At 39.6% G+C, this 15,215-nt stretch overlaps 1 protein-coding gene across 5 annotated transcripts in view; it reads left to right on the top strand.

Moving 5' to 3' along the window:
* CRACD (capping protein inhibiting regulator of actin dynamics) overlaps positions 1-15,215 on the top strand; it is a 130,209-nt gene that overhangs the window by 92,620 nt on the left and 22,374 nt on the right. For all 5 annotated transcript variants that reach the window (XM_066548414.1, XM_066548410.1, XM_066548411.1 and 2 more), the window contains one exon: positions 10,799-10,934. In XM_066548414.1, the coding sequence (XP_066404511.1) occupies positions 10,815-10,934 (120 nt within the window). In that variant the 5' untranslated portion in view covers positions 10,799-10,814. The remainder of the gene's footprint in view (positions 1-10,798; positions 10,935-15,215) is intronic.

The following is a 15,215-nucleotide window of genomic DNA, read 5'->3' as shown; positions in this document are numbered from 1 at the left end:
AAGTCAGCAATCTCTAACTAGGAACAGGAAAAATCCCCAAACCAAACAAACCCAAACAAACAAAACCCAAAGAAAAAAACCCTTACCCCAATAATAACAAAGTCCCAGGACCAGATGCACAAACTACTAGAGTCAGTAATAACTATTTCACTTTCCAACCCCTCCTCTCAGAGAGGTTAGCTGACTCCTGATCAAAGCCTGCTCTTTTGGAAGAAAAGGAACTGTTTGCACTGGGAAGTGTATCTGGAAGTTTAACAAAAAACTCTGAAAGGGTAAAAAAACTATTCCAAATTCCTCTGCTCAAGAATGAAATGTGTATCAGAAGTGTCACCCTGAGCAGTATTTCTAATGGTGTCAATGAAAACATGATTTTAAAAATTATTTATTTGGGGGACTTTTTCACTCTGAGTTTTTATTCCATTTTTTCACTCTGAGTTTTTATTCCATTCTGTGAAATTCCTTGAGTACCAGGTTTCCTTTTGGTTTCTGTGGTGTGGTTTTGTACACTCTTTTACTCATCCCAGCTTTTTCAGACAATCAGTACCTAGCAAAGCCACACTGCAGCTGGAGGTGTGACTGACACTGTTGTGATGCTTTAGCTGAGTGCACGATGCCAGGCCACTGGAGGAGGTTTTAGTGCCTTTTCCCTCACAAGCAATCTAAATGGCATCATCTCACTATCAGGCATTTCCCACTTGGCATAGCTGAAAGTGCAGTGCTGCACCCAGAAACAAACAGTGATATGGGAACTTGCCCTGTTCCTCAGCAGTGACATGAAGGTGTGGCAGGCCTTGTTTGAGAATGTTAAATGTTTGCATTTTTAAGCCTATTAGGTTTTCTAATTAACAAAAGCATTAAAAGTTAGCTTCTGGTGGAAAAATCAGGCTGTACAACTTAAATCAGAGAGGATTAGTAAATGTGAAGGGTCCCATGTCTCATCTGAAGTGGACCATTTCTTTCTGTGATTCCTCAGAGGTTTTGGCCTGCTAGAAATACTCAGTCAAAGCTCTGTCTTTCTTGTCATTTTCATGGTGCAAATGTGGGTGGGATTTGATGATAATTTTCAGTTTGCAGGTAGTTTTTGCCATGTTACTCATTTTACAGCAAACATAAATGTTCAGTGCAGTGCATTTGATTGCTTTGGGAACCTAGTTTTGCCACTCCTGTCTGTTTTCAACATGTCTTCCATCCCTTATATTTTTTAGCCTTCCCTGTAATTTCAAACATTTATGAATTGAGTGAAGAGATAGTCTAACTAAAATAATACACATCATTGTTTACAAGTTATCTAACAGTAAATGCATTGCCTTACTTTCCCTATTCATACAGAAACAGACTAGAGCAAATACAAATAACCAGTAGTATATGTACATAAGCAAAATCCTGACAATTTTTGTAAAACCTTTTGCTTCAAATTCTTTAAGAATGTACAACAACCGTATAGTAAAAAAAGCTTAATAAAATTTCAAATTTTGCAATAAGAGCTCAGGGATGTTCCCATTCCTTTAATAAGCTATATTTCTTCCTCAGCCTGCAATGTACATGAATTTGTTATCTACAGATGTGTCCTGTGGACATTTAGCTTTGTTTTGGGGAGAGGGGATGGTTGTTTCGAACATATATTAAGGGAGGAAGCTGCTTCAGGAAGGTAGAGACAAGCAAATGAATGAGTGTAGGCTAAAGAAGACATCTGTATTGCTTCCAAGACCTAAGCTAGTATTTCACCTAGTGCTGTATTGGCTTACAAGCCTGCTCACAGCTAACACCTGAATCTCTAATGGAGGCTGTGCTGACTGCCTGATGCAGACATGCCCAGAGCAGAGCAATTTAGGTGATCTACATGTGGTGTAGATTGACTAGTGAGTTGGAGGCACCTGAGAGATCTGCCTGTCCATCCTTTCTTACATCCTGGATTCATCAGATGCAAATAACTTGCTTGGTATCCTGATGTATGCACGCTTCAACCTCTTTATTCATCTATGTTATTTTATAAATTGCATATATTTATGCAATACCCAGGTGGGAGGTTTCCTGCTACAGTTTGTCTTGCTCTGCCTGGAATTCCTTTTCCTGTTTCCATATTGCCCTTCTTGAGTTTACAAAGTTAAAACTGTATTCATTAACTTTCTGTCCTAACCATAAGGGCTGGGAGATAGAAGTACTGACTACAAGAAATCTCCACAAGTTTGTGGAGCTTCACTGAAATCTCCAGAAGCTTCTGTTCTGAGGCTATGATTTAGCATGTTAAAAGACTTAATAATTGTCTTTTTTGTCACAGTTGACAAATACTCAACTTCTGAGCAAGCATTGTGAAGACAGACCTGAAAGGGTACCTGTACAGTGCCCTACTAAAGTCTGTCATTCTGGCTTGATGTGCAGAGGCAGTGGGGAATTAAATTTCTCTTGTTGGGGGTGCAGTAGAGTACCTCTCCTTGGGCTGAATGCAGTATTTCAAAGGACCTGGAATTAGACCTGTCAGGTGTTTGGGACTCAAGTGTGACAGCATTGACCTTCCAGGAAAAAGTCTCTGAGCAAACTTCAGTGTCTTGACAGTGACTGCCACAAAAATGGGACCCCTTTACTTGCAGCATTGGGCAGTTCTGTGTGAAGCACTCTAGATCAACAGTAAAAAGTGATCTGTCTCCCCACTTGTAGTTTCAAAGAGCTCCCAGGAAGCTTTCTCTCTGTCACATCAATTTTTCACACACTGGATATCTTTTTTTCCACTGTATTAACTGTATTTCTGCAATTAACTGTAATTTCCTTTCTAAGTGCCTCATTTTGGGTGCCTTCTTGACTCCAGTGCAAGTGTTTTTTTGCTGTGGTATTTGGTGTTCACCTTCTCCTGAAGACTTCATCTCATCAGAGCTCTGATTTAAACAAGTATCTCTTCAAGCCCAAGCAGAGCAAAGCAACATAGGGATGTTGTAAGAAATTTTGTTTTAGACAAAAAACAAGCTTGGATTTTCCTTACTTGTGTCAGCTGACATGCAAGCACCTGGAAAAAGGTTTTTATTTCTGGGTTATGAGGTGTGTTGAGGATGTTCCAGAACAGAAGAGGTTATGGCTGCAGTTTTCCATGTGCACAGCTTTTAAAAATAAATTTTATTACAGGTTTTGGTGAAATTAGAATTGTTTCTCCCTTTTTGTAATTTATATTGCAGCTGAGTAGCACAGAAATGAGCCACAAGCACCCAATGAATGGCCATTTCTGATGTGTACTCAGAGCATGTGGCCAGAGCAGAGGAGAAGGGAAAGCCTTCCTGAAATGGTTCCTGGTGTCTTGAGAGAACATAAGGCTAGCATCACACTCAGTATTTCTGCTGACCTTAGCTTTTCTTGACACCTCAACTCTTGACTTCCTCCCTTCTATTACGGGCATGCTGAAGTCTTTGTGCTCCAGAAGCTTTCTTCTCGGGTGTGTGATCTAGAACTTTTTCCTATTAGCTCCAATTTATCACTTGGTAGAAATTTGCAGTAAATGCCTTTAGCTTGCCTTTTGTTTTTCCAGCTGCTGCTTGAGTGCTAAGCTGCCTGTAATTTGTATATGATCATGAAAGCCCCTCAGTAGAGTGTGTTTCTGGAAGTGCTGATATTTTATATCAGGTGCTGCTTTGTTTCTCCTTTTTAATGGGTCTTTTTGTCCTCGGCCCTGATTATGACCAACTTCATTTTCACCTCAGTAATCCCAGAACTGTTTTCACTCTGGTCTTCACTTCTATCACATAGGCTGTCTTGCTATCTTCTCCTGGAAGGTTAGGCTGTCTCACTGCCCACTTGTCCTCTCCCTTGCCTCCCTTGTGGATGTTTTTGTTGCACCTCCCCTCCTAATCATCATGTACTTCATTTCCTTTCAGGATTCTGCATGGCAACTGTAATTTTCAGCAGCTGGTGAGGTCTAGGGCTGGGCTCTGGATAAAACAGATTTGTCACCTGTAATAGAATGTACTGTCTTATTTCCTCTTCCTTGCCTTCCTTATCAGCCAAATGCAGTTTCTGTATAACACCTATTCCTGCCAAGGCTCATGTAGACTTTTCTCTTCCTTTTCTTTACATTTTTCCATATTTCAGGGCAAATTTTGTGTAAACGTATGTTGCTATTTGACAAAATAGTGTCACATGCAGTGGATTGTCAGGTCAAATGTGGAAGCTGGACTGTTTAGAGTCCTGCTCCTTTTACTAGTCTGCATAGTTTTATGCTAACTGCTGAATTATTCACATCCTCAAGCTGCATTAGGATCCACTTGCAGAATTACTGTAAACCAGGGTGATGCTTCTCTTTGCGCATGCTGCCACTTCCTGAGATTAGACAATTAATGAATAATTACATGAAATTCATTTGTTGAGAACTGTGTAGTCCCACCCAATTACCTTCTTGTCAGGCAGCAGCAAAGGCAGAGCCACTCCCGCAGGGAAGGCAGGCAGGACACCAAGGGGATCCCAGAGCAGGAGGCGTCCATGGTCATGCTGCAGCTCCATAGCTGAGAAGGTAGGGCCAGGAGCAAGCCAGGAAAATGGTCTGCAAACTGAACTCTGGATTAAAGGGCTCCATGACCAGGCACAGTTTTGTCTGAGCTGCAGACAGGCACTTCTCCAGCATGGCTCAGGCAGGGACCAAAGCCTCAAATGTGATCCTAAATAGAACTCCTGGACCTGTGTGTGCAGCTGGAGGCTCCAAATGAGGCTGATCAGGGACATTAGAGCTTGTTGTGCACTCAGGGCTTTGATGCTTCCCATGGTTAATTTTATGGCCATAATTATAATAATTTTAGATATATTATGAGCATGATGCATCAGCTGCTTAAAGCTAGGCTTGATCTCTACTTCTAAGAAAAAGAATATTAGGATAAGTTCTTAGGTTCCAGGTGCCTTGATGACACCAGACTGGAGCTTTGCATTAAGATAATGCTGTGTGATATCTTTGAAAAGAGCAGGGCTACTCTGAGCCTGGCTGCACAACTCATTGTTGGCATCAGTGGGACTCAGATGGGTCAGGGGGACTGTGCCATTTTCCCAGGGTTAGTGCCTTGAAATTAAATGGTTCCTGAAGGTGATATGAATATATATTTAGAAGGAATGCAGAAATTATCTCTAAGTTTACTTCATGAACAAGATTCCCTGTTGAAAAAGTCTCTCTTTTGTCTGTGCAGACTGTGAGGCCCATGTTTATGGGTTTGTTAATGCAATGAAGTCATGTGCTGTCTGAGCACAGCTCTAACTCAGAATCGTGTTGTAGCACGAACAATATTCCCCATCCAGGCATGAGTTAGAACCAAAATCTCCTTCCAGCAGATGAAAAAGAGGACACTAAAAATATATCTCAGAATTACAATCCATTTTCCTCTATTACAGTATTAATGCATCTCTGAAATTAATAGAAAATGCAATTTATGTTTTTCATCTCTGGCTGCCCTGGAGACTTTCATGGGAGATGCAAAATGTTGATTCAGATTTCTTTTTTAAAACAAAACATCAAGTAGAGGCAACCTATCACTGCACTTGTCATTTCCCTCAGGCAATATTCTGGGATGTGGTTCTCAGTTTCTTTTGAAGAGATTATATGAAGGGTCAATACCTGGCTAAACCAAATTCATTCTTGCTTTGCATGCTTTTTTAATTTTTTATTGTTTAAAAATGGTTTTATGTTAAGAAGTTGACTTTGATCTTTAACGACTACAGAATTGGTTTCTAATGGAAATCTACAAGAGTGAAAGTCATGAGACTCTGGGTTTTTTGGACTTAGTCTCTATAAACATAAAAGAACAGAACAACTCATTCTTTCCCTTTATTTTCCAGTTTCTATTTCTAACTCTTTAATATCAGAGTGGGAGGAACATTTATGACACACTAAGAGGCAACTGGTGGTGTGAGATTTCTGTACTCCAGTAATGCACCAGCATGGGATTATATAAGAGCTGAGGTCTCAGTACTCCTTTCTGGAAAAGCTTCCCCTTTTTAAAGGATCACACATTTGTCTTCAAGAGAAGAAATAGCTCTGGAGAAAAATGGGGTCTAAAAACATCATAGCCACCAGTGTCAATACAATAATGTTGCATTCTGTGCAAAAGTGGTGTCCCTCCACATGCTCTGGTGTAGTTCAGGGTGCAGACCACAGCAGTAAATGTTGATTGGTGTCTGACTCTTTCCAACAGCTCTCTAGATATGCAGCTAGCATGGAAACTTGTGTCAGGATTTGCTCAGCTGAACCAGGAATTTGTGTGGATTTTTGAGTTCCAATGTTTTGGGGGGATTTCATGTGAACAATGACCACTAATAAGGCACAAAAGAGGTGATGGGAACACATGGAGAGGAGGATAAAGAAAGTGTGATACCTCACCCAGTCCTGACTTGAGGTACCTAGAACTGATGGAAAATTGCATCCTAAATAGGTTCATAGCAGTAGATGGCTGAGGGAGGGTCCAAAGAGGGTCTCTGTTGCATTTCATGGGACAGAAGTAAGACTTTTCCTGTAGGCTCAGGGTGGTCCCATTCTACTGGGAGAGATTTGTTTCACATCTCTGAGTTTCTTAGCACACAGAGATACCTCAGCAAGAATGAGTAATGGATAAAGATAAAGTGCAAATGGAATTTAACTTTGCTCTCAGTATGAAAGAAATACTTTTGAAAATTTGTATATTGCAATTGAAACTGGAACATGATGTTTGGGTTGCAACATATCTTCAGAGAGAACAGGTTCAAGGATTTGTTAAAAGTGCTTTGTATTTTGATATAGAACATCCATAATTCATATAATTTAGTCAGGTTTCTCAAAGTGAGTCAGATGATGATTCAACTATTTTCAGCACAAACAGCCTCTGAAGTGTCATCACTGGAATTATCAACAGAAGTGCTCATAAACTGATGCCCCTGTTTTCCCACATCTCTTGGAAGTAATATGGAAGTTTGAAACTGTAATACCTTCAGCTATGGCTGTGACTGTAGCCCATATCTCTGTCATGCTGTGAATTTGTTGAAATCCACTCCTGATATTGACATTCCTGATATTCCTTTTAACTGAAGGGAGAACAGTCTGTAAATGTGGATTGTGAGGATGTTATTGTATAAAGACTTCTGAGAAAAACTTCAGAGATGGGTAGCAGCAAAGGAAACTCAATTATTCATACTGTATTATGACTTAAAAGAAATTCAGTCTTTCCAAAAGTAGAACATGAGCAAAGTGAAAAATGGAGTGGAAAAAGGACCTTTGTGATATAATCTGTCAAATTCACAACTGGGAAAATGTGAAAGGATTGTGGGCTCCAAGGGAGTAAAATAATAGACCTTTCAGAAAGTACAAGTAGCTTGGAAATCACCTTAACTGCTATTTAAACTTGCCTGTAAAAGAAACTAGGTTACTATGATGTGTGAATATCTTTTTTCCAATGTTCTTTAGCCTACATAGATATTTAAACAAAATTCTTAAACTATTTTTACCAGTTGTTGGACATGTGGCTAACAGAATTGCTCATTCACCCACTTCTTAAATATTCAGCATATTTGCAAAGCATTTCGAAGGAATAGAGTAGAGAGCAGTCTGGCATTAATTCACTGTGGGGTTTCTTGTGACTGTCTCATGTTCTGACAATTTGGAGTATGTTTTATTACAAAGTCAACAAGAAAACAAAAACTGAAACAAAACCTTTCAGATACTTGTCCTCCCTTTTGTTATGAAACAAAATTGTGTGTGCCTTGTAACAAGGGAAGAGAGAGAGAGAGGGAGAGCAGTTGGTGTCTGGGAGAATGTTGGAGATGCTGTAAATGTTTAGCACGGTCCTAACCTGCCACTGGTACCATTGGGGGCACTTGTCAAAGACAGAGCTGGATTTTCAGTGCTGATGTACTTATGGTTGCAGGTCACATGGAGCTGCCAAGCTGCTTCATGTGGGCTGCTGTCCCCAAAGTAGACTTTAAATGAAATTTTGGCAAGTTTTCAGGCAGGAGGAGAGACTAAATTCCTAAAAGTGTCCTCAGGTCTGCAGCAGGGTGGGGAAGACTTTCACCCAGGCAGTCCACCAGAACTGACCTCAGCAGTTGTTCTTTTCTTCCATAGAGATTCAGGTTTTATCAGGCAATTCCTACAGTCAGAGTATTCCTGCTGTTGGTCAATTCAGTTTTGGGGTTTGAACTCCTGGCAAATTCTCTTCAGTTTCAAAGCTGCAGGTTGGCTGCTCCCAAGTTCAATATTAACAATTCATTAGTAAGGTCATGAACAGCTTCCAAACAAGTCACTGAACTCTTTGGTGCCTGAATTGCAACCCTTGCCTACTAATTAGTTGTAACAAACAACACAAATATACATGAGGTGTCTGATTTTAAGTATGAGAAGTCCAACCCACTGTAAAGCAAAAGGGGTGAATGGTGTTGTATGCACAGTGAGTAGCTGTGAGACCAAGCCACAAGTATCTGAGCCACAGCATAGCTGGAAAAATATTTGAGAGAGGATCCTCTCTGGAGAACAATATGACCTGGACCTGCATTCTCAGCAGATCTCTCAGCTCACAGGTAAATAGCAAACAACCAGTTCCCACTGGCCTTGCCTCCTGCACCTGCAGCAGGCTCACACACTGAACAGTGCAAGTGCAGGAGGGCTTGCCATGGCCTGGATTGTCAGATTTTGTGTGTGTCCTTCCTGCCTTTTTGAATGCAATGCTGGAGCTTTCAGTTCAAACAGACCTACACAGTTATATGAGAAAAGCCAACTTTCACTCTGTTTCATGTCAAACCATTCATTTCCAGGCCTGCTAGGAATTTGTCTCTGTGTAAGGGACACTTCTCAACTTGTGGTTCACTGGTTGACTCCTGGCTGGCCAAGCAAGGCAGAGGTATTTCGCTGCCATGCAATTTTCCCACAGCTCTGGCTGAGTCACAGTGATTTGGTATAGAAACCTTTTTAGAAGCGGTTTAAAAATATAATTTTATGGTTTCTAATAAAAGGTTTCTAAAAGAAACTTTAAAGGTGTACTACCTTTAACAGCCAGAGGCAATTGAGTTGTGGGTTTTATAAAAAAAAATCTAACATAGAATATGGCATCAGTTAAATGTTCCTCTTCTTCCATGGCTAAAAGTGTTGTGGAATATTGACCAGCTCTTTGCCTGCTTGTGTGTTGGTTTGTTTCAAATTAAGCATGTTGCTCAAATATTATTCTGGATGAAAAGAAGTTGTTCAGTTAGTCTGTGATTGTATGAAAGATTAAACAATTAAGAGAACTATGTGTGTTCTCTCCCCAGATTTGGATTGATTATTTTGTGAGTGCAAAAGTATTTTATACATATATGAGAGAGAGGGAGAGAGTTTGGGGGACTTTTTATCCTGTTATTTTCAGGTTACTTCCACGAAATTCTGTTATAAAAGTCAAGAATAGTCTATCATCTGATCACTTTCAACAGGGTTATGTAACCATATATGACACTCTCCCTTTGTAAGAAAAGATTATTGTTTTTACTTAAAATACCTCAGGGAAAAATGAGATGAAAATGTAATAAATACATTTTCAACTTATTTGTTTCCAAAGTATGAATAGAAATATCTTGAACACTTCATGAACAATTAGAACTTTTTAAAAGGCAGAAAAGTTAATATACTGATCTTCTTAAATATGTGAAACCTAATTTTTTTTTGTTCTTTTACTTATGTCTTTCTCTGGAAGTATCATCTTCATTGCTTTTGCTGAAATATTTATTTATAATGTTTTTATCATATGTAGAAGGTTATGTTGGATAGATCTGTATCAAAACTATATTTTTTCCCCTCCAGATTGTTTTCTGAAACTATAATTGGGTTCTATAAGGTTGCCAACAGGTTATTAAAAGGAGAGATTTACGACCTTGCAGTTTTCCTGGTTTTTAAAATTGTGGCTTTATCATGATTATAGATTATGGGCTTTTCACTTACCATGGGATATTCTAGGTGAGACAAAACATGACTTTCAAACAGATACATTTTTCCCTCAGTGTGCCCCCAAACTACTAGCCTTTTTTTTTTTTAATTCTAAGTTTTCTTACAATTAAGTTCATTATAATAATTTCTGGTAAATTAAACTCCTTTTCATTTCATGCCTTTGCCTGTGGACTTCAATCAGAGCCATATAACAGGTTCACTTGTGACACACCCTCCTCCTTGGCATCAGTGCTCAGTTTAGCAGCAGCACACGGGCATTTCTTGCTCTTTGTGGCCAATCAAGGACACACAGCTTGGTGTAACAAGCTTCTTGGCAGTCTGGGGGTTTGGTGATAACCTTTTATTGTTAGTGTCATCATGCTCATGGCCATAAGAAGTGCTGAGTAATCAGCCAAAGGAGGCAGCTCTATGGAAGTGGCTTCCTGCGCTGTAACACCTCTTTTTGTGTTACAGAGCTCCCTTTGCTTGGCACCTGCTGTTTTCTTTGAGCAGGAGTGGCAGTGTGTCACTCCCAAACAGTGGCACTAAGCACAAATGCACTTTCTTAGATATGCAGTCTGGCAAGGTGTGCATCATCACCATCTAGTCTGTATCCTGAAAGAAGCAGTTAGAATTGAGGCTTACAAGCAAAATCAGTTGAACTTCTCAACACTCCTATTCAAAACACCCAACTCTAGGTCCTTCCAAGGAAGAAGACTGTATATAAAGGAATCGTGCACCTCCATTAAACTTTTGAAAACCAAAAGTGTTTGGATACCCCTCCACTGAGAATGTACAAAGTTTTATGTAGAAGGCAAGGGGGGGGGGGGAATCCATACAGCAGGACAACCATGATATGAAGAGTCACTCTCATAAATTAATTGCAGCACTTACTTACTTGTTGACCGTTTTCTTTAACAGATCCCCCCATTATTCTATGGGCAGTCGAGCTTTTTCCCATGACAGTATTTTCATACCTGATGGGAGAACAGAGAGTGAACAGGCCATTCAAGCAATGTCACAGGAGAACGTTTTAGGAAAAGTCAAAATTCTTCAGGTAAGAAATTGCAAGTGGGAAAAATATTTAAAATGTGATGGAAAATGGTCTCCAGAACATGTTAAATGTGCATAAAGATGGGTTGATTTTCCTGTAGCCTTGGGACAGTTTCTCAGGCATGTTAAGTTCTCTGGCCAAGAGCCATTGCAAGTAATTCAGATAATCTGCAGAAGTTCCAGGTTTTGGTCTTGAAAGGTACAGCAGTGATGCTGTAAACATATCTTCAGAAACATCTGCACCTGTGGGACTCGTCTGAATTGAGCTCATGGTTTTGGCATGTCCTGATCTGTATGCCTCAGTCCTACAAATGTGGTAATGAGAGAAAAAAGGAAGGTTGTGTTGAGGGCAGGGAATGGCATGCAAAATAAGAGTTCTTTGCCAAAACCAATTTAATTATATGTTTATATGTATTACATTTTTTTTCTCTTTTTTCTCACTGCACTTTCAGTGGTTTTCATGGAAGGTGGATTTGTTTATCTCTCCAAAGCATAAACAACATATTTGGGTATTTGCTTCTAAAGAGCTTTATATGATCCACTTTCCCTTCTTTTCCAGAACTCTCTCCCATTAGTGCTTGAACTAATTTTTTGCTTTACTCCCTGTTTATCTGTAAGATTCCCAGCTTTATGCTTTTCTAGACCTTGCGAGAGCTGTCCTTCAGAAACATGTTGCACTTTATTGTTCAGGGTGCTGACGTATCCTGTCAAAATGCTGATGAATTTTTAATGCTGTGCAAGTGCTGTTACCCTGAAGATGACTAGCAAAATACCATTGATTTCTCTTACCTCTGAAGTCCACCCACAATCCATCTTTCCTGGTGATTGAGAGATCTTGAAATTGGACAGCTCTGACCTTCAGGATGGAATTGTTGCTGCCTCCTGCCTGGTGCTGTCAGCAGACAGAGCACCTGCATAGTGCTAGCCATGCTGACTGTGGATGAGCTCTGAAGCAGAAGCCACACTAGGACATCTCCAATTCCCTTATGCTGGCTTTTCAGCTTAAATTTCCCTGGGTCAGGTAGATTCGGTGTATACTATTTTCCAGGCTGGAAACCATTATATTTCAAATGACTGCTGACTCCAGGTAAAGTCCTGAGGTATGTGGGCCTGCCCTACAAAGCCCACCAACTCTTTCAGGGAGCTGTGCCCTCCCTATCTGTTGGATTTGTTTTCTTGGTCTCTGTATACTAGCTTTACTCTGAATAATTTTTCATTCCAGAGGTGTTTTCTCTCATATCAAAACTCAGCTTAAATTTCTCAATGGAAATTAGTGCCTTTGCTAAACTAAGCCACTTGAGAAAAAGTATAATTAATGCAGTTGGTAATAACCATGTTCACTGAGCAAATGCTAAATCAAGAAAATAAGAGCAAAATGTCACCCTTGAAAGTCACAAAATAAATAGCCAGTGGTACTTTCTTGCTCATATCTTTGCATAAGCCTTTTTTTTAGTGTGGTTAATTGCATGTATTTTAAGGGACAATATTGTTTCAGCTGCTTGATGTAAAAAATGTGCTTGCCTTTTTATTTAAAACTGAATGATGGTAGTTCATTTTTGTTGTTTTAGTGTATCTGGAACCCACCTGTAACATACCAGATTCATTTTTCAACTCTGATGATGGTGGTGAGAGCTACTTATTCATTCAGAAAAGGAATGCATAAGGAGTGCAAATGACATTTTTCAGCATTTACATGTTCACACAGAACAGTCATATATTCATCTAAATGTCCATGGATTTTTTTTTTTGTAAACCCATGGAAAGCCTCCCTGTAATAAGCCCAGGGCACACTTCTTGTATCTTCAAAAATTGCTGCCCACCTTGTAACTTTTCCCATTTCTCTAGCCATGGCTTCTGCAACTGTTCCCTGAGTTTTAGGAAAAAGTCATGCCAAAATCCCATTGCACAATTCAATTTTACCTTAGAGTTGAGTCCAAGTCTAATGAGTTATTTGGACTATTATTCCTATTTGAAGGTTTTATGCACTACATACCCCATCCTTTTTTTCCTGCTATTCTATGAGCCAGTGTTTGCTATGTGATTTTGCAGTGACAGAAAATGTTGATGCTCTGTCTCCTGATACCAGAAGCTTCTATCAACTTTGAAATCTTTCCGCAAGCTAACCCAGCTGGGAACATCTGTATTTCTTAAAGCAGTGGATTAAGAGGGGGGACAGTTCTCTCTTCTGAAGAGTCTCTCTCTCCTTAAGGCAATTCAGGCCAGCCTCCAGCATTACTGTGGCTTTGCCAGGCTTGTATGTCAGGGTGGAAGCACAACACTTCCAGTTCCCACTCACCTGGCAACATACTCTTCAGTAAAGAATGGTTGCCAGGATTCCATGCCCCATTCTGACTCTAAACTTGCTGCATTCCAGATGGAGATCAAAAGCTCTGCAGATTTTAACCCTTTTCAGGATATTTTTTTTTGAGGTAGTACAGAAAACGTTCTGTAAAACGTAATTTTTTTTTTTTGAAAAGTCCCCACGCTTACAAACCTAAGAGACAGCATGGTGAAAAGGGTTTTGAAGTCAGAATAGCAATGCAAGCCATTTAATACTGATGGTGCTGGATCTCATTCTGGGGATGACCAAAATGTTTCTTCCTTCTTCCTTTTAATTTTTGCTGACTTCAGAGTGTTGATGAACCCACAAAAAATGTTGTGTAATGGTGCAAACTCCGTAGTAATCTGGGCAGCTGGCCAGCCCATGCACTGGTTCAGCTGCTTATTGTGGGAATTCTCTTTCTAATTATGCATGAAAGGTAAACTAGATCTTTCTGGAATTGCTCTCATTTGGTTTTATTGATTTTCAGATTGGCAGTATTCATCTTATCATGCTTTCTGTAAATAGATTTGATCATGTTCAAAGGTTTTACTGTGTGCTAGAACTCAGGCTGAGAAAAGCCTGACCTCTCATAAACCTCCAGCAGCCCTTGCATATCCTGAAGTTATTTTGCTTAGGCTGAAGCCATTTGGTGTTGTAAAAGCAGTCTTGTCCTTGTTCTTTGGAACTGTTGAGATTTATCATTACCTAATTTTTAAGATCCAGGGTAGAAAGCCAGCCTGAACCTACTCCCAGCAAGAGATGGTACACAGGCACCGGTACTCTTAATGTTGAACACTTTTAGTTTCTGGGGATCTGTTGCTTGACTTGTCATACAGGGCTGTGAATGAGACACAAAGAATGTTTAAACTGTAAATCTAGCAGTGTGTCAGAAAAAAACCCATAACCCAACTCTTGGAGCTTCACTTTACATCCTTCCCTTCCTGAGGTTACTGGGTTGGTTTTCTCCTCCGATCAAAGTGTCTTAAAACAATTCTCTGACATTTTCTAGCTGTGACTCTTCTTCCTACATCTGATATTTGCCAGAAATGGTCAGCAAATGAACAGAAGAGAGTTTTTATTTCACACTCATAAAAACTGCAGCAAGCAAAATTGAAGCTTGTTTAAAACATTGGTTTCCTGAAGCATCTACACTATTCTTTCCCACTTACTGTGATGATGCCATGTTGTGGCACTGCTACTGCCTTTGTTCTCCACTGCTTGCCTTCACTGAAATTATCTTGGGTCATCTGACATCTGTGTGGCTGCAGCAGTCAGCTGCAAGAAATATTAAAGATTGACTGTGACATATGGCTTATGGCCTTAGGAACTACTGGGTTACATCCTTTTTGTTTCAGGTGGCCATGTAGTTTAAAATAAACCCTCTCTGCTCTGTAAAGCTATAAAGCACCTATTTATTATACAGATATGAATGATGAGAAAACATTGTTTGTGAAGCCAAACTTCTTGGTCAAATGCAAAAGGAATATTTTTAAAATTAATATTTCCCTGATTTTGTAATGATGAATGACCTGTATAATTTTATACTTGTCAGACCTTATGACTGTACAGTTTTGGATTACATTTTTTTCAGTCATTAGCATATCTTAGCTAATACCAAGCCAGTGCTTCCCTCACTGTGCATTGCACATCTGAATTCTACCAGCCACTCCCAATGTATCTTCTGTTCCTTATTGCCCAGATCTCAACAAATCTACAAAGCTGTTTTTCAACCCTCAAAACTATTATCTTTTACCATGATGGTCTGAATTTTTCAGAATTGGGAGTGATTTTTCACTTCATGATTGCCTAGCTTTGTATTTCTTACAATTAATTGCTTTGTTGCCAATATTTTCTAGTGCCACTGCAACCAAATTGTTTTCCTCATATTTGAAAATTCTTTTTGCTTTATAAACCAAATTGATAATTTTTTTCTAAATCATTCAAGCATTTCTTGGGCAGACT

This window comes from Molothrus aeneus, chromosome 4 (assembly GCF_037042795.1).
Source record: "Molothrus aeneus isolate 106 chromosome 4, BPBGC_Maene_1.0, whole genome shotgun sequence".
Lineage (NCBI taxonomy): Eukaryota > Metazoa > Chordata > Aves > Passeriformes > Icteridae > Molothrus > Molothrus aeneus.
Note: the sequence above shows the minus strand (reverse complement) of the source record. Positions and strands in the feature narration are given on the sequence as shown.